The 22,888-nt window shown below is 44.0% G+C and overlaps 1 protein-coding gene across 2 annotated transcripts in view; it reads right to left on the reverse strand.

Annotated features, from left to right (window-relative positions):
* Positions 1-22,888, reverse strand: part of PHLPP1 (PH domain and leucine rich repeat protein phosphatase 1) — a 272,576-nt gene that overhangs the window by 165,582 nt on the left and 84,106 nt on the right. For both annotated transcript variants that reach the window (XM_082257744.1, XM_082257743.1), the window contains exons 2-3: positions 9,840-10,036; positions 1,391-1,516 (exon numbers count right to left, since the gene is read on the reverse strand). In XM_082257744.1, coding sequence (XP_082113870.1) covers positions 1,391-1,516; positions 9,840-10,036 — 323 coding nt within the window. The remainder of the gene's footprint in view (positions 1-1,390; positions 1,517-9,839; positions 10,037-22,888) is intronic.

The following is a 22,888-nucleotide window of genomic DNA, read 5'->3' on the forward strand; positions in this document are numbered from 1 at the left end:
TTCTGCCTAGTCCTACTCCTGAAGGAGGCATTATAACCCAGTAGTTCTGATTTAAGGAGCACTGTATCCATCGTTGAACTCATAGAAATGGAATATACGGTGAGTAAAAAATCCCATTTGTGGATTTGGTATTACATTTAACACTTTTATATTTTTTTTAGCACAGCACACATATTCAAACAGATTTGTATTTTAAATGAAAAAAAAAAAAAAAAAAAAAAGGTAATACACATACGTTATTTCAGCGATAACCTCCACAGCTTTAACTTTCAGTTTTACCAAGCTGCAAAAACACAAGCAGCCAATAAAACAAGACAGAAGTCACAATATGAAGATTCTGAGGGGACTGCAAAGCCTGTTTCTCAGCAATGCACTGCAGATTTTCCCAGAATACTTTGTCTCCCTTGTCTTAAGCATTTGATCCATTAGAAAGTCAGTTTATTCAAAATGTGAAAATGAATGAGGTACATGTCTCCAATGGTTATAGTTCAGGCTACAGTTTGAATACTTTCCACCCAATGCTTCATTAGACATGTTGGCACAGCATAATTTCAATGACCAAGCACAAATCATCAATCAGGCAGAAAGAGGATTTATTTACATAGGTGTCCAAAAGACTTAAAGCGGAGTTCCACCCTGGGAATACTTTTTTTAATAAAAATACCCCCGGGACAGTCAGGGCTAGTACATTCCACAATGGCTAGCCTCTGATCCGTCCCGGGTTGCACTTACCTTTTAGGAGAAATACTTATCTAGAAAAAGTATTCTCCAGCGCTGCCATCTCAGGTGTGGGCAGCTTGAAGCCAGCGCGATCCTCTTCTGCGTCCTCTTCCGTCTTCTTCGGTCCCACGATGCACTGCACCGGCCCCGCCGGTCCCTTCTGGTGCGCGCGCGTCATCCCGCCACAGCTCCGGTGCGCGCGTGTCATCCCGCCACAGCTTCTGGGCATGCCCAGAAGCTGTTTAGAAGGGAATGACGCAGGCGCACCGGAACTGATGTCGGGGCCGGTACATTGATTCCTGGGAGCGATGACGTTCCAGAAAGCCAGGAAGTGACGAATCGCCGTGGCCGCCGAGGGGAGAAAGAAGGAAGTAAGGTAAGTATATTTTCTTCTATACGAGGCAAGTAAAAAAAAAAAATAAAAATTGCGATTATCCATTTGTTTTTCAGGTGACCCGGAGCGAGAAGATGGAGGTAAGTATAAATTTAGGGTGGAACTCCACTTTAAGGCCCATTCACACAAAACGCAGTACTTGTACAGCCACAGTAAATAGAATTCTATTGAAATGGCACTTGTGATTTTTCAATAAAGTTCTGTGAGAAAAAAAAAATTTCACCTCAAATATTTAAAAAAACTGGAATACGATTACAGAAAAAGAAAACATGTTACCTTTGAAGCTTGTCGCAGCCACCTTAAGTAGTCTGTGAATGTATCAAAACAAACATAGTATGTTTGACTTTGGGGTCCTGATGAGCTGAAAGCCAAACAGTGTTGATGTTTTTTCACTTCTTCCACCTAAAAAGGAGATGGAAAAAAAAATTTGCTTATGAAACCCACAAAAAGCATGCAGAAAAAATTTCTCAGCCAGATATAGATCAATAGCTTTAGTATCCGGTATGACGGTTTCTCCATTCCCACATCGAAATTCAATTATTCCTAGCCTACTCCTTTTAATCCTAATTATCTTGAAGTTTGTAAACCTACTTTGTGAAGATCTCCACACATTTCCATTTACTATGACCTGTAAGTAGGCTTTGCTGTGCCACATATTTCACAGTGCCTGCCTTTTTGAACTACAGAGGTGCTGAAAGGAGAGGCTGCAAAGCATATAGGGAATCCAGGAAGTTGAGGAAAAATATGGGCAGCAGACAGGCAGCAATTACAACGCAAATTTTTCAAGTAAGCTTATATTGTATCAAATATAACTATTTGTTGTATTGCTATTACAATGCTGGAGTTCTAAAATGAAGATTTACGCTGTGACCATTAATTTCCTTTAATCAGTTACATAAAGCAATTGTGCACACGTGCAAATAAAAAAAGCTGAAAAGTCCCATTTCACACCTTTGCTACGGATTACTGAAGTACATTGTCCAGCATCCCACTTTCTTCATTTCTTCTTTGCTTGAATATTGTTCAGTCCGTATGATGTAAGCCAATGCAGCTTAATGTTTCCATTATCAAGCGTACCCCCAGCTGGGTTCAGTCGTAAAAAAGCAACTTCCAAAACAAGGAAAAAGGCCAGAGGAAAGAAAACATGCACATGGCGTCTGGTAAACAAGAATACAGCCCATAAATGAGAAACTACCTTTTTCAGCAGGTTGCATGTTACACCAATACTGTATTTAAGATTAAGCTGCAAGACTTCCAGTTTCTCCCTGATGTGGGCCATGGTGAGTGAATCATGGTCTAATAACACTACAGTCAAGAGGTCCAGTGTTGGCAATAACATAATTGCTCAGAACTCCAAAATATTGATTTGGATAAGAGCTTCTTCCAATGACCAAGTATAAGGCCTCCAGACCAATCGTAAGAAATGTTTTCTAGTTTACAGCTTTAAATGTGTGAGTTATTAGGCTAAATAAGGTCCCTGGTTTTGGGTGTCCAGTTCAGGATGCAGCCAGCCAGAGACTGAGCTTGCTTGTCCCACACTTTCAAAATGTTGTATTACAACAGTAAGGCATATTGAGCATTAGTGATCGCTTCAAAAAGGAGGCCACTATCAAGCCCAAATATCTTATGAAAAAAAAAAAAAAATGGATTTTTAATACATACTTACCTGTAAAATCCATTTCTTGAAGTACATCACGGGACACAGCCATAAATCATAACATATGGGTCATATAGCCACCTATAGGTGATGGCCACTGGCAACCAATCAGAAACTACGTCCCCCCTATAGAACATCTGCCACACAGGAAGTACCTCAGTTTTGTAGCAAGCAATAAAGGCCCCATAGAAGAGGGGAGGGACCTCTGTGTCCCATGATGTACTTCAAGAAAAGGATTTTACAGGTACTGTATGTATTACAAAATCTATTTTTCTTTTCGTACATCACGGGACACAGAGCCATAAATCATAACATATGTGATGTCCCAAAGCAATGCATCTGCGGGGAGGGGGGGCACCAAAAAATACCGCCATCCGGCCACAAAAAAGATTACACAGCTGCCTGCAGAACAAATGCAGATTCCTCCTGGGTTCCAACATTCACTCGATGGAAAGGAGTGAACGTATGCACAGACAACCAGGTCTCCGCCTTGCAAATCTGAGCCATAGAGGCTTGATGGCGAAGTGCCCAAGAGGCACCTACAGCTCTGGCAGAATGTGCCTTTACAGAAAAAGGTGGAATCTTCCCTTTTAAATCATTCGCCTGTGTAATAACCTGGCGAATCCAATGAGAAATCGTAGACTTAGATGCTGCCAACCCCTTCTTGGGCCCTTCTGGCAGCACAAACAAGCTCTCTGTCTTACGAACCCGAGCTTTCCAAGTAAAGTGCACGCATTACATCAAGAGAATGCAATAACTTTTCCTCCTCTGAGTGAGGATCTGGAAAAAAGGAAGGTAGTAAAAACAAAACAAGCAAAAAAAAAAAAAAAATTCAAATAAAAGGCGGACACCACCTTGGGCAAAACATTTGGGTGTGGACGTAGAATCACCCTATCTTGATGAAAAATCAAGAATGGCTCTTTACAAGAGCGAGCTGCTAGTTCCAATACCCTTCTAGCCGAAGTTATCGCAATCAAAAATATACGTGTCTTGGTCAGAAGAACCAGGGGAACCTGCGCCATGGGCTCAACTGGCTGTTTTTGTAAAACTGCCAGCACCAAATTTAAATCTCAAGGACATCATGGTGGCTTCACAGGTGAAAGTAAACTTAACATTCCCCAGACGAAGGTCTGAACCAACGAATGGGAAGCAATCGGTTCTTGTAAAAAAAATAAGGCTGAAATTTGCCCTTTAATAGTGCTCAAGGCTAATTTCACATCTACCCCCTACTTGAAGGACAGCTAGAATTCTCCCGATTATATATTTGCGGGTATGCCATTTCCTGGTTTCACACCAGGTAATGTAGGATTTCCAGACCCTGTAATAAATATTTATAGAGACTGGTGTCCTAGCATTTATCAGGGTATAAACTGCAGGGCCAGATACACCCCGCTCCTTCCAAGATTAAGGCTTCTATAGCCAAGCCGTTAAATTTAGAGACTGTACAGCAGGGTGGAATATCACCTTGAGAGTGAGTCTGGACGCAGTGGAAGGGCCCAAGGCCTTGTCACTGCCAACCTTTGGATTTGTGCATACCAAACCCTCCTCGGCTATGCCGGAGCTACCAGGATTACGGGTTTCCCCTCTAGCTGTATCCTGCGCAACAGACGCGGTATCAGATGCACCAGAGAAAAAGGCATAAATCAGGGAATACTCCTTCCAAGCAGTCACTTAACCACTTGCCGACCGCCGCACGACTATCTACGTGGGCGGTCAGCCCCTCACAGGCAAAGTGACGTAGGTCTACGTCGCTCGCCTGTGAGGGTTTAGGGAGCGAGCGCGCGCCGCCGGAGGCGCGCTCCCGCTCCCGCGTGGTCACGGACCCCCCCGCGCGCGTGACCGGCGGACCCGATCGCCGCCGGCCACTCTGCGATCGGCGGGGGAGAGGGAGATAGTCAGGCAGCTTGTGTAAACAAGCTGCCTGTCATTCTCCTCTCTGTATGAGAGCTGATCACATGGATCTACTATATAGATCCATTGATCACTCTGCATACAGTTGAAGCCACAGCCAATCACAGTTAGAATCACGCCCCTAGGGACACACACAGCCCCTCCCTCTCAAATAAAGTTAACCCCTTCACTACCAGTGCATTTTTACAGTAACAGTGCATATGTATAGCACTGATTACTGTAGAAATGTCACTGGTAACCCCAAAAGTGTCAAAAATGTCAGTCAAGGGTCCGATCTGTCCGCCGCAATGTCGCAGTACCGCAAAAAAAATCGCAGATCGCCGCCATTACGCGTTAAAAAAAAAAACAACAAAAATGACAAAATTCTTTCCCTTTGTTAGTAAACGCAATAACTTTTGTGCAAACCAATCAAAATACGCTTTTTGCGATTTTTTTTACCAAACATAGGTAGCATAAAACAAATTGGCCGAAAATATTAAAAAATTTTGATTTTTACATTTTTTTTGGGGGGAATTTCATATAAAAAAAAGGGAAAAATATTGCTATTTTTGCAAAATTTACGCTCTTTTTTTGTTTATAGCGCGTGATCAAAAAATCGCACAGGTGATCAAATACCACCAAAAGAAAGCTCTGTTTGTGGGAAAAAAAGGACGCCAAATTTGTTTCGGTACAGCGTCGCACGACCGCGCAATTGTCCGTTAAAGTCACGCAGTGCCGAATCGCAAAATGCCCTCTGGTCGTTTAGCAGCCAAATCCTCCGGGGCTTAAGTGGTTAAGCATCCACTCCGACTGCGAGTGGATCCCTGGTCCTGGACACAAATCTCTTCAACTTGTTGTTGAACCTGGATGACAACAGATCTGCATCTAGGACCCCCCAGTGTAGGCAGATTGATTGAAAAATCTCAGGATGTAAGGACCATCTATTGACGGTTCAGAAAATTTGCCTGCCAGTTCTCTATTCCTGGAATAAAAACTGCTGTCAGGCATGGCACAAACTTCTCTGCCCAGGACAGGATGATATCCACCTCTTTCTTGGCTCACTGACTCTTTGTGCCTCCTTGATGTTTGATATAAGCCACAGCCGTGGCATTGTCAGATTGTACCCTGACAGGCTGACCCCGAAGTCTGGGCGTTCAGTATTTCAAAGCCCAACTGACTGCTCGGATTTCCAGAATGTTGATTGGGAGACCTCTCTCTACCCAAGACCATTTCCCCTGGACAGTGGCTTCCTCCAAAACCGCTCCCCAGCCGAAGAGACTGGCATCTGTAGTCCCCACCTTCCAGGTTACTGGAAGAAAGGATTTCCCCTTCTCCAGATGTCTGGTCACCAACCATCAATTCAGACTTAGACGTTCTCTTGGTACCAGAGACATGGACCAGTCCAGAGACTGAACCCTTCCAGCCCATGTAGACAGAATGTTGTGCTGCAAGGGTCGGGCATGGAATTGAGCATAGGGAATTGACTAGAATGGGGACACCATCTTCCCCAATAACTTCATGCAAAGACGTACAGAAGGATCTCTCAGCCTTACTACGGACCGAACCAGAGCCTTCAGGTCTGATCTTAGTTGCCTGAACCGTGTCCACCAGAAAACCCAGATATTCCAGACACTGGACCGGCTATAATGCTGACTTTGTCAAGTTCAGTATCCAAACCAGACATTCTAGTAGGGCTGAAACAACTAATCGATTAATCGACAACTAATCGATTATGAAAATAATTGTCAACCATTATCATAATTGATTAAGTGGTTAGCCAATTAGTTCGCCTACATAAAAAATGCATTATTTGTTTACATATCAGAAAATACAGTGCAGCACACCCTCCTACATGTCAGTATGCACAGTGCAGCACACATACAGCTCACTACACCCTCCACACCTCAGTATACATAATGCAGTACACCTACAGCTCAGCGCACCCTCCATACATGTCAGTATACACAGTGCAGCACACATACAGCTCCGTACACCCTCCATACATATCAGTATACACAGTGCACTACACATACAGCTTAGTACACCCTCCATACATGTAGTATGCACAGTGCAGCACACCCTCCATACAGGTCAGTAAACTTGTGAATGTGAGAGGAGCAATGCCTCATGGGACATGTAGTCTCATACCTTGCTAGAGGGGCACTCTTAAGACAGGAGGAGCAACACGTGTCGATAGGGCACCCCAGAAGAGTACGTATGAGCACTGATACTTCTCAAGTACTCCCTGATATCAATTACTGATACCTATTTTTATTGTTTTTTTTTTTTTTTTTTTTTTTTTTTTTAGACTAAATGAAAAATAACTGTTCCTTTACAATTATGAAGAACATTTCTGTGGCTTTGAAATTGCGATATTTCAGCGTAATTTCAAAGCCACAGATCATTGCAATTTGGACCTCTAAACTCTTTGCGGCTTGCAGCTTCATTTAACAGAACGCAAGTCAATGAAATCCCCAAAAAAGGTATAGTATCAGAAGATTTGCAAGAGTGCCAATGCTTAGTATCGGCACCAATACCGGTATCGGTGCAACTCTAGTGTGTTATTAGAATAGTTTTGATATTTTGTTCCCTCGCCATATAGCTACAAATTCTGAAAGAAACCCTCTGCACACTACCCCTTCCAGCAAACTATGCAATGAAAAACCGATATTTAGTTCATATATACATTCATCCAGAATTTGTAGTGTTAATGTGGTCACACCCCTTTAGCACCTGATAGTTTCAATACATGTACAAGCTATTGTGATTCGAGCACCGGTATATCTTTTCTTCTCTTCTCATCTAGCTGGTTATTTGTATTTACCACTGCATAGATGGGTATTTGTATTTACCACTGCATAGATGGTTATTTGTATTTACCACTGCATAGATGGTTATTTGTATTTACCACTGCATAGAGATATTCAAGGATAAATGTGTTTTTTTTTTTTAAACTTTACTTAAGTAATTTATAAGCCACACTTGAGTTTTTATTTTATCAGATCAAAACAATCGTTATGAAAATAGTAAGTTGCAGCCCTACAGTCTAGGAAATGTACTGTCTGGAGGACATTAGCCAATCGATCTATAAGTAATAGATCATCCAGATATCCTATTAAAGATAACCCTAGGGACCTTAGAACAGCAAATACTGGAGCTAGGATCTTTGTGAACACTCTTGGAGCCGTGGCTAACCCGAAAGGCAGGGTCACAAACCGAAAATGACGGTTTTCTATTGCAAAGCGTAGAAACCTTTGATGAGCCTGGAATATAGGCATGTGAAGATGTCCAACCCTGATTTCTATGGATCCTAGAAATTCCTCTCCCTGCAGGGAGGCTATGACTGAACGAATGGACTCCATACGGAAAGTATGAACGTTCAGAAACTGGCTTGGGGCTTTGAGATCCAGAATAGGTCTAACATCCCCGTTTGGTTTGGGGATTGTGAACAGGTTTGAGTAAAAACCCCTGAACCTTTCATTCTCCGGAATCCCCATTATCACTCTTTGGGCCCTCAGCTGGATCAACGTCAGAAAGAGATGATCTTTTTAGGGGATCTGTTGGTATACTTGACTATACAAACCAAGGATGCGGGTACATCCGAAATTCCAGTTTGTACCCCTGCGAGATGGTGGAGATAACCCAGTTATCTTGGACTGTTTCCACTCTAACCTTCGAGAACCGAAGCAGCCTTCCCCCACCCGAGTGGGGGCGCCCCATCATGGTGAGCTTTGTCTTGGCGACTTTCAAGGACTGGGTCCCCTTGTTTTAGAGGGGCCACGGGCTTGGACCAGTAGAACAACCCTGCATGGAGCGCCTTTGGGGTTTGGTATTACCAAGGGTCCGGATTCCAGGGTCCAGCGCCTAAAAAGGACAACATTACAGGCAAAACCTCGTATCTGCTTCCCGAGGCCCAGGTACAATATTTTTAGTTCAGACTTTTTTTTTTTTTTAGATGGATCTGATGGCTATTCCCTTAGATTCAGTGATCTTTGATTGGAGTATATAACATTCTTCTTTCAAAGAAAATTTGGAGAGACACTCCACCATGACCATCCCCTTTAAACACTGGCGAAAAAACGGAGGTACTTCCTGTGTGAGAGGGGTTATATAGGGGGACATCCTTTCTGATTGGTTGCCAGTGTCCTTCACCTGTAGGTGGCTATATAACCCATATGTTGTGATTTATGGTTTATGGCTCTGTGTCCCATGATATACGAAAAGAAACAGATTTAGCTGGATCCTGACTGAGCAAGGGAAGAAAGAGTGTGAACTTTGTCCAGTAGGGGAAGAAAAAAAAAAAAAAAGACAGGACCGTATCCAGGAGCAGGCCCAAAAACTCCAAATGACAACATGGTTGCATGGTCGACTTCTGGAGATTTAGTATCTATTTAGTTTGTAGGACATTGGCTGACAGAACTTACACTTACTTTTCTCTGAGAGGGTGGTCATCCATATATTCCACAGAAGGGATGGCCTATGATCAAAGCAGGTACAGTGGGCAGGCCAAAGAGAGACAAAACTAGTAATATTGCACACCCAAAGCAAAATGCAGTTAGCACTGATGTGCTAGGAAGATAGGGGATGTGAAAGTACACATCCATGATGCGCAGAGACCACAAAATCACCCGGGGAACAGCTTGAGAATTTTTAGATCCAATATATGACAGATTGCTCATTTCACTTTGGAAACAGTGAACAGGTTGTATCAAAAGCCCTGAAACTTCTCTCCCCCTGGAAACATGGTTATAACCCCTTGGAAAAAGAGCTGCTCAAAAGCAACGTGGAGGTTTGCAAATCTTTGCAGACACATTGGCATATTTACTTACATGAAGTAGTGTAGCAGCAGAGCGCAAAACTCTAGTTTACTGTGTTGATGGAAGGAAGTCCATGCGGAATTAAATTAGCAATGCTCACTGAGCCTTCAATGTTCACATGAAGATGTCAAATAGCCACTCAAACTAAAAGAGCAGAGAGGGAACTGGTTAACCGGATGATGAGAGGAGCCACTAGTGTCTGGCCCCCTGGACCGGGAATTTGCAGTTGGAGAGTCCACCAGACCCACATGTGCCTACCACACTTGTAAAGATGGATTCTGAACATGTTCCTTGGAGCGAACACTTTTTTTTTTTTTTAACTACTATAATTCAGGTATTGAATCCAAAAAAAGGCACGTACCTTTCCGCCTATTAAAGGGAGAACATGCATCTTTCCAGCCTGACTATCCTTTACCGATGACACAATCAAACAAGTCCCACACAAGATAACTTGCCGCCTCATCCATCTGTTTACAGGTAACTGCATCTTTCCCTTTCGAACATTGTACATCCCAGAGAGTTGAGTCCGATCTGAAGTGCCAGTTCCATTAGGTTTTCCTGAAATTAAAAGGGAAATGAGTCAGGTGATTTGTTACCAAAGCAGCAAGTTGTTTTCAATGTAATATAGTCATATTTTATTAAAGGAGCAAATACTAAAATAAAACTTTGCAAGAGAAAATTTGTGTGTGTAGTTGCTTGACTCCTCATACAATTGCTACTTGCCTGGCTGTTATTCTACTCAATTGGCTTCAGTAGGGTCCTCATCCTAGACTTATAAAACTCTAAAGATGAGCATTCTCAGAATGAGAGGTCAGTAATGGCAAAATTTATGAGCAATAAATTGTTACTGTTGTACAACAAACCTACACAAGACAAATAAAAAAAAGTAAAAAACAACGAAATGTCACTTCCCCATTCTGCCATTGGGCAGCTCCACCTAGTCCTTTTTGGGGAGGTATGATCAGACAAGATAAACATTATCCCATCAGTTTCTCAGGTTATAACCTGCCATTATTTGGGAAGCCTAGCTTTCTCAACCTTGCTTAAAATGCTACTAAACCCAGGACCTTGCATTTACTATATCTGGTCTCCCACAGTACACAGAACTTGAAAATGCAATAATTCTAGTAAATATAAACTGCTAATTAACTTTTCTCATCATCAGCAGTTAGAGCAGTCTTGTGACTTCTAACAGTGTCCAGCCAAGAACTGATTAAAGCCTGTAGGAGGAGTTTTCTGTTCTTTAAGACTGATTGGCCCTGTGCTGATCACATGCACTCTCCCAAGAAGAAAAACCTCTTGCAAATACACACCAAATTGAGCATGTGCAGCCTGACTATCATGAAATGATTAGGAGTCCTTGGAAAGAGAGGATCAGAGGAGACCGGATAAAACCAACTTTTAAAACAATGGAAAAAAGGTATAACCCCTTAGGTTCCACATTGAGGATAACAAGCATGCTTTACTGCATACACAGACTGGTTTTACTGTTGTGGGTTTAGTAACACTTTAAAAGCCTAAAAAGGAACACTTTTAAACCATGTAAACATTCTTGTTTGGTCAAAACTCTGCTGGTGTTGGGTCGATTACTGTAGATCATTGAATAATGTTTCCAATGATCTGCAACACGCGGAGGCAGAATCTGAACAAGCCCTAAATGCACCTTAGGTGATACGCTGAACTTCAGCGACAAGCGGAAATCCTTTATGAGGCCTATATATTATTACCAAGGAAGAACCCAGCAAACCTATTATGAATACCCCACCTCCTCATGGCTAACACAGTGTTCGCTTTATGCTGGACAAGCAAAGATAGACAGGCGATAGAAGCTAGAGCAGGTACAGCTTTGAACGATCCCCTGTTGATCATTAAAAACGACAGAACACAAGCAGCCTAAAGTAATCTGGAGACCGGGTAAGCCGAGCTCGCTCCTGATGATAGCCTGTTGGCAGGACTGCCTCAATTTTGTGAACAATCCATCCAATATTGGGCTGAGCGCTCTTTTTCCAGGAAGCACTTTTCCCACAGCTTGGATTCACTGACAGTAATGGACACTGCATTTATAATCCACTTAGAATACTTTTAATGTTGGACCCATCTAATCATGGCTCTCATGGTTAATGTCAATTCACATTTTCATGACCATTTCAATAGGTCTTCAATTATAGTCAGAATGTGATATACAGATTGCCAGTGGTCCAGGTGTAGGGTAGCCCAGGGGCCTATGTGAACTCCTGCTTTGATGTTATACAGGAATTATTTCAATTTTTTTCTATTTTTAACCATTCTGAGTGGAGGACAGCACAGATTGCAGCAGCAGTGTCTTTCAGTCCGGACATACCTTTATTAGCGATTGTATTAGTGATTGTTTTAGCAGTGCGTTTTTAGGGGTGGGTTTTTTGGTGCGTGTGGAATCCATGAGTATTTGTACTCTTCCATTTATGGTTTTTCATTAAAATATATGTTTTATATCCAACCCAATTAGTCCAGTTTCTGCCTAAATAACCGCTTGGTTATGCTTAGGGGAGCTTTACTCCCCCCTTGGAATTAACAATCTTTTTCCTTCTCTATGTATGCGTGGTGTTTAAGTTGCTTAATACTGGACTACCACCCTGCAACTGTGTGTATTGTGCACGGCTGTGGGGAAGGTGCAAGCCCCCATTCATATGAATAGGTCACGTACAGTGGGCGGTAGCACCTGCTGAATGCAACAGGGGGGTGTAATCCCTGCCACAGTCATGGCACGTGTAGACCCCCAGCTGCTAAAAGGTTGAGGTGCAATAAACTGCTCAACTGTGTGGTTTTTCCTTCCCTCAATCGCTAAAGTAAACGAGCCCCCCTTCCACAGCGCAAACGCGATTTTGCTGAGTGTTCGTGAAGTCCATCGGATTCATTTAGGGGATAGGGAAGTGCTGGGTCAGATTATCTCTAATAATCCACTTTTAGCCTTAATTTTCTAGGTAAAGCCATGCCATCTGCAACTTTTCAAATTAAAATTTCAGGAAACAAATTGCACCAACAATTGACCTCACAAAAAAAAGGGTTTTTTCAAAAGGGAGAGGACAGAAAATACAATGTGCTCACTGAGTGGACATGCTTCTCACCAGTATTCGGTCGATTATGCGCAGAAAAAGAGCGAGGCAGAATCGGAAAAAATGGATTTTTGTAAGAACTTACCGTAAAATCCTTTTCTCTTAAGCTCATTGACAGACGTAGTCTTCTTGATTCTCAAGAGCTGGGTTATGTTGTCTCCGCAGGAGTAGGACTAGGCAGAATGACAAAACGTTCTGGCTCCACCCTAGGGGGCAGTCCCTGAGGGTATATCCTCCCTCTCTCTGCTACAGGGAATCAGTTCTGTTTAAAGCAGTACAGAGAAATTAACCCAACCCAACTCAATGATAGAGGGGCGGGTACTACGTCTGTCAATGAGCTTAAGAGAAAAGGATTTTACGGTAAGTTCTTACAAAAATCCATTTTTCTCTATCGCTCATTGACAGACGTAGTCTTCTTGATTCTCAAGAGCTGGGACATCCAGAAGCAGTGCCACAAATGAGGGGTGGGATTGACAAAATCAAATCCAATCTAGAAGGCCCAACCGGTGCCAAACTAGAAGTTTTAAAGGCTCATTATAAACAAAGAATGAGGCTAAAGAAAAATTTTTCCAACGGAAAAAAAAAACCCTCGAGGTAGACCACTGGTCTCCTCAAATTGCGGCCTGCAAAACCTTGCGGCCAAATGAGGCATCAGACGATGCCATTACATCAACTTTATAATGTTTAGAGAAGGTATGCACCGACGACCAGGTAGCCGCCTTGCACACCTGGACCACTGACGCCTGATGGCGAAAGGCCCATGACGCACTAAGTGCCCGAGTGGAGTGCGCCTTAACAGGGAACGGGGGCTCCCGACCCTTAATAGAATAAGCCTGCACTACCGTCTGTCTGATCCATCTGGAAATGGTCGTGGCAGATGCAGGCAACCCCTTTTTGGGTCCATCTGGGATCACAAAAAGTGAATCCGTCTTGCGAAACGAGTCTGTCGTTTTCAAGTATACCCTGATCGCCCGGACCACATCCAAGGAGTGCAAAGCAAATTCCCGAGGATGACTGGGCTTAGGGCACAGGGAAGGTAATACAATTTCTTCATTCAGATGAAATTCTGAAACCACTTTTGGTAGGAAGGATGGATTCGGACGAAGAACCACCTTATCTCTATGAACCACCAGATATGGTGAACGACAAGATAATGCGGCCAGTTCTGACACCCTGCGTGCAGAAGTAATAGCCACCAAGAAGGCCACCTTCTGGGACAACGTGGGTAGAGGAATCTCCCTAATATCTTCAAAGGGAGGTTTCTGAAGAACCGACAACACTAAATTAAGATCCCAGGGGGGTAACGGCGCGTGCACTGGCGGAGCCAGATGTCGCACCCCCTGGATGAAATTCCGCACCAAGGAATGAGTAGCCAAAGGCTTCTGAAAGAAGATGGCTAATGCTGAGACCTGACCCTTGATAGTACTCAAGGCCAGTTTCTGCTCAACCCCTTGTTGCAGAAAAGCTAATATTCGACTAACCGAATAAGACCGAGGACGGAACCCCAAAGGTTCACACCATGCAATGTAGGCCTTCCATGTGCGATGATAAATCTTTCTGGAAGTCGCTTTCCTTGCTTCAACTAGAGTAGGAATAACTGAAGCTGACAATCCCTTGTCCTTCAGCACCTGGGTCTCAATAGCCAGGCCGTTAAAGCCAGCGATCGTAAAGCAGGATGGAAGATCGGTCCCTGAGACAGTAGATCCTCTCTGAGAGGAAGTCTCCACGGGACGTCCGCCACCAGTCTGACCATGTCGGCATACCAAGCTCGACGAGGCCAGTCCGGAGCTACCAGGATTACTGGGATTCCTTCCTCCTCTACCCTGCGAAGAAGTCTTGGCAGTAACGCGAGAGGAGGGAAGGCATATATTAGCTGGTATTGCCCCCACGGGGCGATCAGTGCGTCTGCGGTTTCTGCTAGAGGATCGCGGGAGCGAGCCACGAATCTCTGAATTTTCCTGTTGAATCGTGATGCCAACAGATCCACATCCGGTGTGCCCCACCGTAGGCACAACTGGTGGAAAACGTCTGGATGGAGGGACCATTCCCCCTGATCCAGGGTCTGACGGCTGAGATAATCTGCCTGCCAATTCTCCACCCCCGGAATGAACACCGCAGAGATTGCTGGAACAAATCGTTCCGCCCAGCGAAGAATGCAAGCCACTTCTTTGGCCGCTCGGACACTCTTGGTGCCCCCCTGGTGATTGACATAAGCCACGGCCGTGGCATTGTCCGACTGGATCCGAACCGGGCTGCCCTGGAGCTGCTCGGTCCAGTGAATCAGACAAAGTCTGATCGCTCTTAGTTCCAATACATTTATCGGTAATCTGGATTCTTCCGGGGACCAAAGTCCCTGGGCAGATAATTGACCGAGAATTCCTCCCCATCCGGATAGGCTGGCATCCGTGGTCACTATCATCCAATATATTGGCAGAAATGACTTTCCCTGGCTGAGCATTGGAGACCGAAGCCACCAAACCAGAGACTCTCTGGTCTGTTTGCTCAATCGTATCTGATTGTCCAGGGATTCCGGATTCCGATTCCATCTGAGGAGAATCTCTTGCTGAAGAATTCGGGTATGGGACTGGGCAAATGGGACTGCTTCGAATGAAGCCACCATCAACCCCAGAACCCTCATGCAAGTCCGAAGGGAAGACCAGCTGTGGGACAGTAACAACTGGACTGCTGATTGAATCTTTCGAAGTTTCCCTACCGGAAGAAACACTCTTGTCCTGACTGTGTCTAGAATTAGACCCAGATATTCGAGCCTCTGGGTGGGAACCAGAAAAGACTTTTGCTGGTTCACCAGCCACCCGAATTCCTGTAAAGAAATCATAGTAATTTCTATGTTTTGTAGCAAGGTCTGAGGAGACTCTGCATGAAGCAGAAGATCGTCTAGGTAACCTAGAATCGATATACCTCTTTGGCGCAGAAGTGCCAACATAGGGGCCAACACTTTTGTGAAGACCCGCGGAGCCGTGGCGAGACCGAAAGGTAACGCCACAAACTGATAGTGGTTCTCCTCTACGGAAAAGCGTAGAAAACGCTGATGTCCTGCGAAAATGGGAATGTGAAGATAGGCGTCCTTGATGTCTATGGACGCTAAGACATCCCCTGGATGCAGGAAGGCTGCTACCGTGCGAATGGACTCCATTCTGAATCTTCTTATGTTGACGAAAGAATTGAGTGCTCTTAAGTCCAGAATTGGACGCACTTTGCCCTCTTTCCTGGGTATTGTAAACAGGTTTGAATAAAACCCTTGAAACCGTTCTGTCCAAGGAACGTGGACTACCACTCCTTGTTGTAGTAGATCTGTGACTGCTCTCCGCAGATCTTCTAGACGATCCGGAGATAGTCGGATATTGGAAGGGAAGAATCGCGCCGGTGGGAGAGATCGAAACTCGATCTTGTACCCTGACCTTATGACTTCGCAAACCCATTTGTCCGGGATTCTGGAAAGCCATGGATCCGGGAACCGGCGAAGACGTCCCCCCACCCCAGTTATGGGTGGGGGCGCACCTTCAGGCTTTGGATGGTTTATCTTCAGGTCTGGAGGGGGCGGGCTTTTGCTTGCCCGACCAACGACCCCTGACGCCTCCTGCAGGAGCTTTGGAGGACTTAGTTTTTTCACCCGCTGGACGAAAAAACCTCTTGTGAGCAGAAAAAGAAGGCCCTCGTCTTTGACGAGTTCCTCTACCTTTAAAATTTTGCGGTAAAAAGGTGCTTTTTCCACCGGTGAGATCCTTAATGATCTCATCTAAGTTGGCTCCAAATAGACGTTCTCCTGAAAAGGGGATATTAGCCAATGCTTTTTTGGAACCTTGGTCGGCTATCCAACCTTTTAGCCACAGTGTACGCCTGAGAACCACTGCTGAGACAGATGCTCGCGCCATTAATGGAGTGGCGTCTAACGCTGCATCGCATACAAACTGTAACCCTTGTATCATTTGTTCCAACAAATCTGATACCGCCTGAGGGACTTCTTCTAAGTCCCGGCGTAACCACTTGGTCCATTCAGTTACAGCCTGCGAAACCAAACCAATAGCAATTATTGGCCTGAAAGCTGATCCAATCAAGGAAAACATGGTGCGAGACATAGCTTCTATCTTGCGATCCACTGGATCTTTAAAAGACGGAGCGTCTTCTAAAGGAATAACCGTGGCTTTATTCAATCTAGCGATTGGTGAATCCACCACAGGTGGTTCTGTCCATTTCTTAATAAGGGTTTCCTCAAACGGATAACGTCTGTCAATGCGTTTGGAAATATTAAAAGTGCGTTTTGGCAGACGCCATTCTTCATCGATTGGATTGCCAAAACATTTGGGCAATGGAAAAACCTTCGCCACTTTGATGCGCTTTTTAGTCCCAAAAGGGATCTCCGTTTCAGCTATTTCTGATGGAATACCCTGTAACCTTAAAGTCTCTTGAACAGATACAATGAGTGCGTTTACCAACGCTTCCTCTCGGGCTATGGCGGATGCCGAAACATCCTCCTCACTGTCTGAAGAGACAGGACCCGAGACACCAATACCAGATGAAGTACCTGCAACTGCAGAAATAGGCTCAGAGTCTGAATCCGAGGTCTCAGATAATAAGGGGTTAGGCGGGGGTCGCTTTCTTGCGCCCTGTCCCTGACAAGCCACTTCCACCCGGGACACAAAAGTTTCCATAATGGCTGACAAAGATTCAACTGTCAATGGGGTGCTGGAGGATCCCGCAGACCCCTCGAGGGGATCCGGAGGAGATACATGAGTGGCAGGGTCCATGTTAATACAGGACACTTTTGCCAGCAATAAACAAAAAACTTTTTCTTTTTTTTTTTTTTTTTTTGTGTGTCTCCCCCTAGCGCAATAGCGCCCCTCAGAGTACCTGCTTCTCGATCCCAGAGAGAGAGAGAGGGACCCCCAAGGCTCACCAACCGATGCAGTGTAGTTTCCAACAAACTGCAGCCAGCGTCTGTCTTACACAGACTGGAAGGAGCTGTTTGCTTTTTCCCGGGCAGAAGGCGTGGCTCCGCCCCCTGTGTACGCCTTTGGGCGTTCCCAGCCCTCCACGAGGAAGCTGGGCTCACAAAACATGGCCGCCCCCATGGAAGAGACATAAGACTCCAAAAACATGGCGGCCGGCGTGACTGAGGACATACATGCATACGGTCTACGGCAAAATGGCGGCGGACCGCCGATATCGTCTTCCCAGCACATCCACCTGCACTCTGCTGAGAGGTGACATATGGATCTACAGAGATACACTGCACATAAGGTAGGATTATACCTCCTATGTTTGCTGTACTTGAATATGTCGCGGCCGACCAAGCGCAATGCCTGGTCTGCACGCGCTCGTAGGCCGGCTGGGGTGACCACAAGTGTCGCCCAGTCCGGCATTTTTGCTTGAAGATCTCACAGGAAAAAAACACTGGAGAAAACTACCTAAAAAATGTCTTTTTCTTAAAGAAAAAAAGTCTTGCCAGGACCAAAAGATCCCAGCAAGGAACTTAGGTCCTTACTCCTGACTAGACAGAAAAAAACTGATTCCCTGTAGCAGAGAGAGGGAGGATATACCCTCAGGGACTGCCCCCTAGGGTGGAGCCAGAACGTTTTGTCATTCTGCCTAGTCCTACTCCTGCGGAGACAACATAACCCAGCTCTTGAGAATCAAGAAGACTACGTCTGTCAATGAGCGATAGAGAAAACAGATTCTGCCTCCATGCTGTGCTGATCGCCGGATAATGCCTCCGACGATCTGTGCATGTGTGGTGTTGACGTCACGCCAGCTGATTGGCATCACTATTGCGCACACGCAGGTCGGAGGCATTATCCAACCCTCTGCACTAATGGACATAACACCGGCAAACATTGTGAGACTGCTGGATAGTACAACTACAATATCTGAACAACCTAAAGTAGCGCTAAACCCTCCGATCATTTAACTCCAAGAAAGCTGCAATATTAGCCAGTTGCCAGGGTGCTGCACATTTGATTAGTTGTGACACCAACAATTTGATGGCTTGACGATTTGGTTGAGAGTATAAGGAACTGTTTACAGCAAGCCCAGAATGTAACCGTTTTGGGAAATATTTAAATCAGTGGGTTTAGTTCTGCTCAAAGTGAAGAACTGCCACATAAGGAACATCCAGAAATATTAAAAAAGGTAGCCAAGTAAATTTGTTGTGAATTCCTCTTGGAAAAAACAGAATAGTGCACTACCTATTACATAAGGGTGCCCAGCTACGGTTTTTGACTATAGCCTTATAGCTGGAAATCTGCAGTATGAGAGATCGACGGTACTGCTTTTCTGTAATTGCTAGTAAATATTTGCAGTGAGGTTTGGTGAGGTCACTACTGTGCTGATCGCCAACGAGGAATCTGCACTCCATGCATTTACCATGCTCCCTGTGCTAATAATAATAGTGACTAAATAAACCAGTAAGGGATATATGATATACAAAAGAAACATAAGAGACTGTACAGAATCACTTGTAGCATGCTCACATTTACTGTAAATCAGAAAAGATTCAGCTCCTAAAGTGTTGGTTCACCTTTACAGGAAAAGTAAAAAAAGGTCAATGGCCACCCTTCCCACCCCTCAATCCCTACAAAGCTGTCAGCACCCCCGCAGCCACTTCAGGTGTCCAGGGATTTGAAAGCCCAGCTCTCCTTCATGCAGCACTTTGGCACAGGGCAGATCAATTCTGATTGGTCAGTGTTGTCACACTGACCATGCTGTTCAGTTAGAATTCATCTGGTCTGTCCAAGAAACAATGACTCAGAAGAGGGAGAAGAGCAGGGATATCTAATCCATAGATTGCTGGAGCGGCTGTGGGGGTGCTGAGAGATTGGCAACCCTGGAAGTACGTACAGCAGAGGGTGGGGGTGGGTATTTGTTCGTTCACTTTTAGACTTTTTATATAAAAGGTTAACTAATCCTTTAAGGCTACACACAGGCATGTGGCAGCCCTGATCAGACCACAAGAAAAATAAAAATTCTCTCTCCCTCCATGCCTCGAAATTATTCACAACACTGGGAGCAAACTTTACTCTACGGCAACCCCTTTTAATTTGGCAGTCATTCTTACTACCAAAAATAATAATTCTCCATTGCAAAAAAGGAGACCCCAACATATAATCAAACGGTATCATTCAGCCCAGATCTTTCCCTCAGTATCCATTCAACTGCTCTCAATGGATCACCTTGCCTAATTTTGGTGTACAAAGAGTTTACATCCACAATTCTACAAAAAGATAATCCTCCTTGAAGGGAACAGTTTTCAATAAATAATTATTTATTTGTATTATATATATATATATATATATATATATATATATATATATATATAATCTGTGTGTGTGTGTGGGCATGTATGTGTGTGTGTGGGCATGTATGTGTGTGTGTGTGTGCGGGCATGTATGTGTGTGTGTGTGTGTGCGTGGGCATGTATGTGTGTGTGTGTGTGTGGGCATGTGTGTGTGTGTGTGGGCATGTATGTGTGTGTGTGGGCATGTATGTGTGTGCGGGCATGTATGTATGTGCGTGTGTGTGGGCATGTGTGTGCGTGTGCATGTATATATATATATATATATATATATATATATATATATATATATGTATATATGTATACACACACACACAGATTTTTTATATTATATATACATACATACATACATACATACATATACACACACATACATATACACACACATACATACATGTATACACACACACACACACACACACAGATAGATAGATAGATATATACACACACACACACAGAGATTATATATATATATATATATATATATATATATATATATATATATATATATATATACACACACACATATATACACACATACATACATACATGTATACACGCTCACACACATACATACATACATATAGGCCTTCCTCCCTTCACTGACTAATTTGACAGCAGCAGGAGGTATTTTTTGGGGGGGGGGGGGGGGGGGGGGCTGAGAACATACATTCCACATTATTATTTATATGACCAAAATTAGCGTGAGCATTGCACCGGTTTCGTCTTGCTGGAGGCAGCCATTTTGTTGGCGACAAAGGCAGTCCCTTCCTTATTAAAAACTCTCCCCTACTCCTTAAGCTGGGTCTGTCCAGCAGGAATGAATCCAATCCATGTACAGTGCCTTGAAAGTATTCATACCCCTTGAAATTTTCCACATTTTGTCACGTTATAACCAAAAACGTTTTATGTGATAGACCAACAAAGTGGCACATAATTGTAAAGTGGAAGGAAAATGATGAATAGTTTTCAAATGTTTTTACAAATAAATATCTGAAAAGCGTGGCATGCATTTGTATTCAGCCCCCCCTGAGTCAACACTTCGTAGAACCACCTTTTGCTGCAATCACAGCTGCACATCTTCTTCGGTAGGTCTCTACCAGCTTTGCACACGTAGTGACATTTTTGCCCATTCTTCTTTGCAAAATAGCTCAGGCTGTGTCCGATTGGATGGAGAGTGTCTGTAAACAACAATTTAAATCTTGCCACAGATTCTCAATTTGATTTAGGTCAGGACTTTGACTGGGCCATTCTAACACAAATATGCTTTGATCTAAACCAGGGGGTCTTCAAACTATGGCCATCCAGTTGTTCAGGAACTACAATTTCCATCATGCCTTCTCATGTCTGTGAATGTCAGAGTTTTACAATGCCTCATGGGATGTGTAGTTCCACAATAGCTGGAGGGCCGTAGTTTGAGAATTACTGATCTAAACCATTCCATGGTAACTCTGGCTCTAGGTTTCAGGTCGTGTGAACCTCTGCTCAAGTCTTTTGCAGACCCTAACCGGTTTTCATTTAGGATTGCCCTGTAGTTGGCTTCATCCTTCTTCCCATCAACTCTGACCAGCTTCCCTGTCCCTGCTGAAGAGAAGCATTCCCACAACATGATACTGCCACCACTATATTTCATGGTGGGGGTGGTGTGTTCAGGGTGAATTGCAGTTTTAGTTTTCTGCCACACAGTGTTTTGTTTTTAGGCCAAAAAGTTCAATTTTGGTCTCATCTGACTAGAGCACCTTCTTCCACGTTTGCTGTGTCCCCCACATGGCTTCTCGCAAACTGCAAACAGGACTTTTCATGGCTTTCTTTTAACAATGGCTTTCTTCTTGCCACTCTTCCATAAATGCCAGATTTGTGGAGTTCACTAATAGTTTTCCAGTGGACAGGTTCTGCCACCGGAGCTATGGATCTCTGCAGATTCTCCAGTTACCATAGGCCTCTTGGCAGCTTCTCTGATTATTGCCCTCTTTGCCCGGCCTGTCACTTTAGGTGGACAGCCATGTCTTGGTAGGTTTGCAGTGGTGCTATATATACTTTCCATTTTCAGATGGATTGAACAGTGCTCCGTTAAATGTTCAAAGCTTGGGATATTTTTTTAGGACCTAACCAGCTTTAAAATGCCTCCTCAACTTTATCCCTGACCTGTCTGGTGTGTTCACTAAGGTTCTCTAACAAACCTCTGAGGGCTTCACAGAACAGCTGTGTTTATACGGAGATCAAATTACACACAGGTGGACTATTTACTAATTAGGTGACTTCTGAAGGCATTTTTTCTCAGATATTTGTAAGAAAAACAAAAACCATTTATCATTTTCCTTCCACTTCACAATTCTGTTCCACTTTGTGTTAGTCTTATCACATAAAAGTCCAATAAAATACATTTACGTTTTTGGTTGTAACCTGACAAAATGTGGAAAATGTCAAGGGGTATGAATACTTTAAAGGCACTGTATAGGCAGGGAGGTTGTACAGAAGTTGACTGGATCTACTAATATTGGATTTTCCCCCACTCGATCAACACCGTAGGCTATAGCCTACAATGCTGATCATTGCATTCTGGCAAGGGGGGTAAGTATAAGCTGGAGTTTGGCTCTACATCATGTGAGACTAGACCTGCTTTTTAAGCATTAGCTGTCAAGGGCAATTTTGAAAATTTTCACATGTTAAAATCATTTTTTTCTAGAAAATTACTTACTCCAAATTAAGTTTTTCTGAAAGCAGATGCCCTGAAGAATAAAATAGTGACGCTTACAATTTTTTTATGTTAAAACATCCACCGGAGACACAGCTGACGAAAAACCTCCGAACAAAGTGACCATTCTCCTTTGTCCAAGGCCTGTCGACTTAGGTAATCTGCCTGCCAATTTTCCACCCCTGGAATATGCACTTGATTGACATATGCTACGGCCGTGGCATTGTTCAATTGAATCTGTACCGGACACTCCTGAAGACGAACTGTCCAATGGGCCACACAAAGCCTGATCGCCCAAAGTTCCAGTACATCGA

The sequence above is a fragment of the Pelophylax lessonae genome (genome assembly GCF_965119305.1).
Source record: "Pelophylax lessonae genome assembly, chromosome: 5".
NCBI lineage: Eukaryota > Metazoa > Chordata > Amphibia > Anura > Ranidae > Pelophylax > Pelophylax lessonae.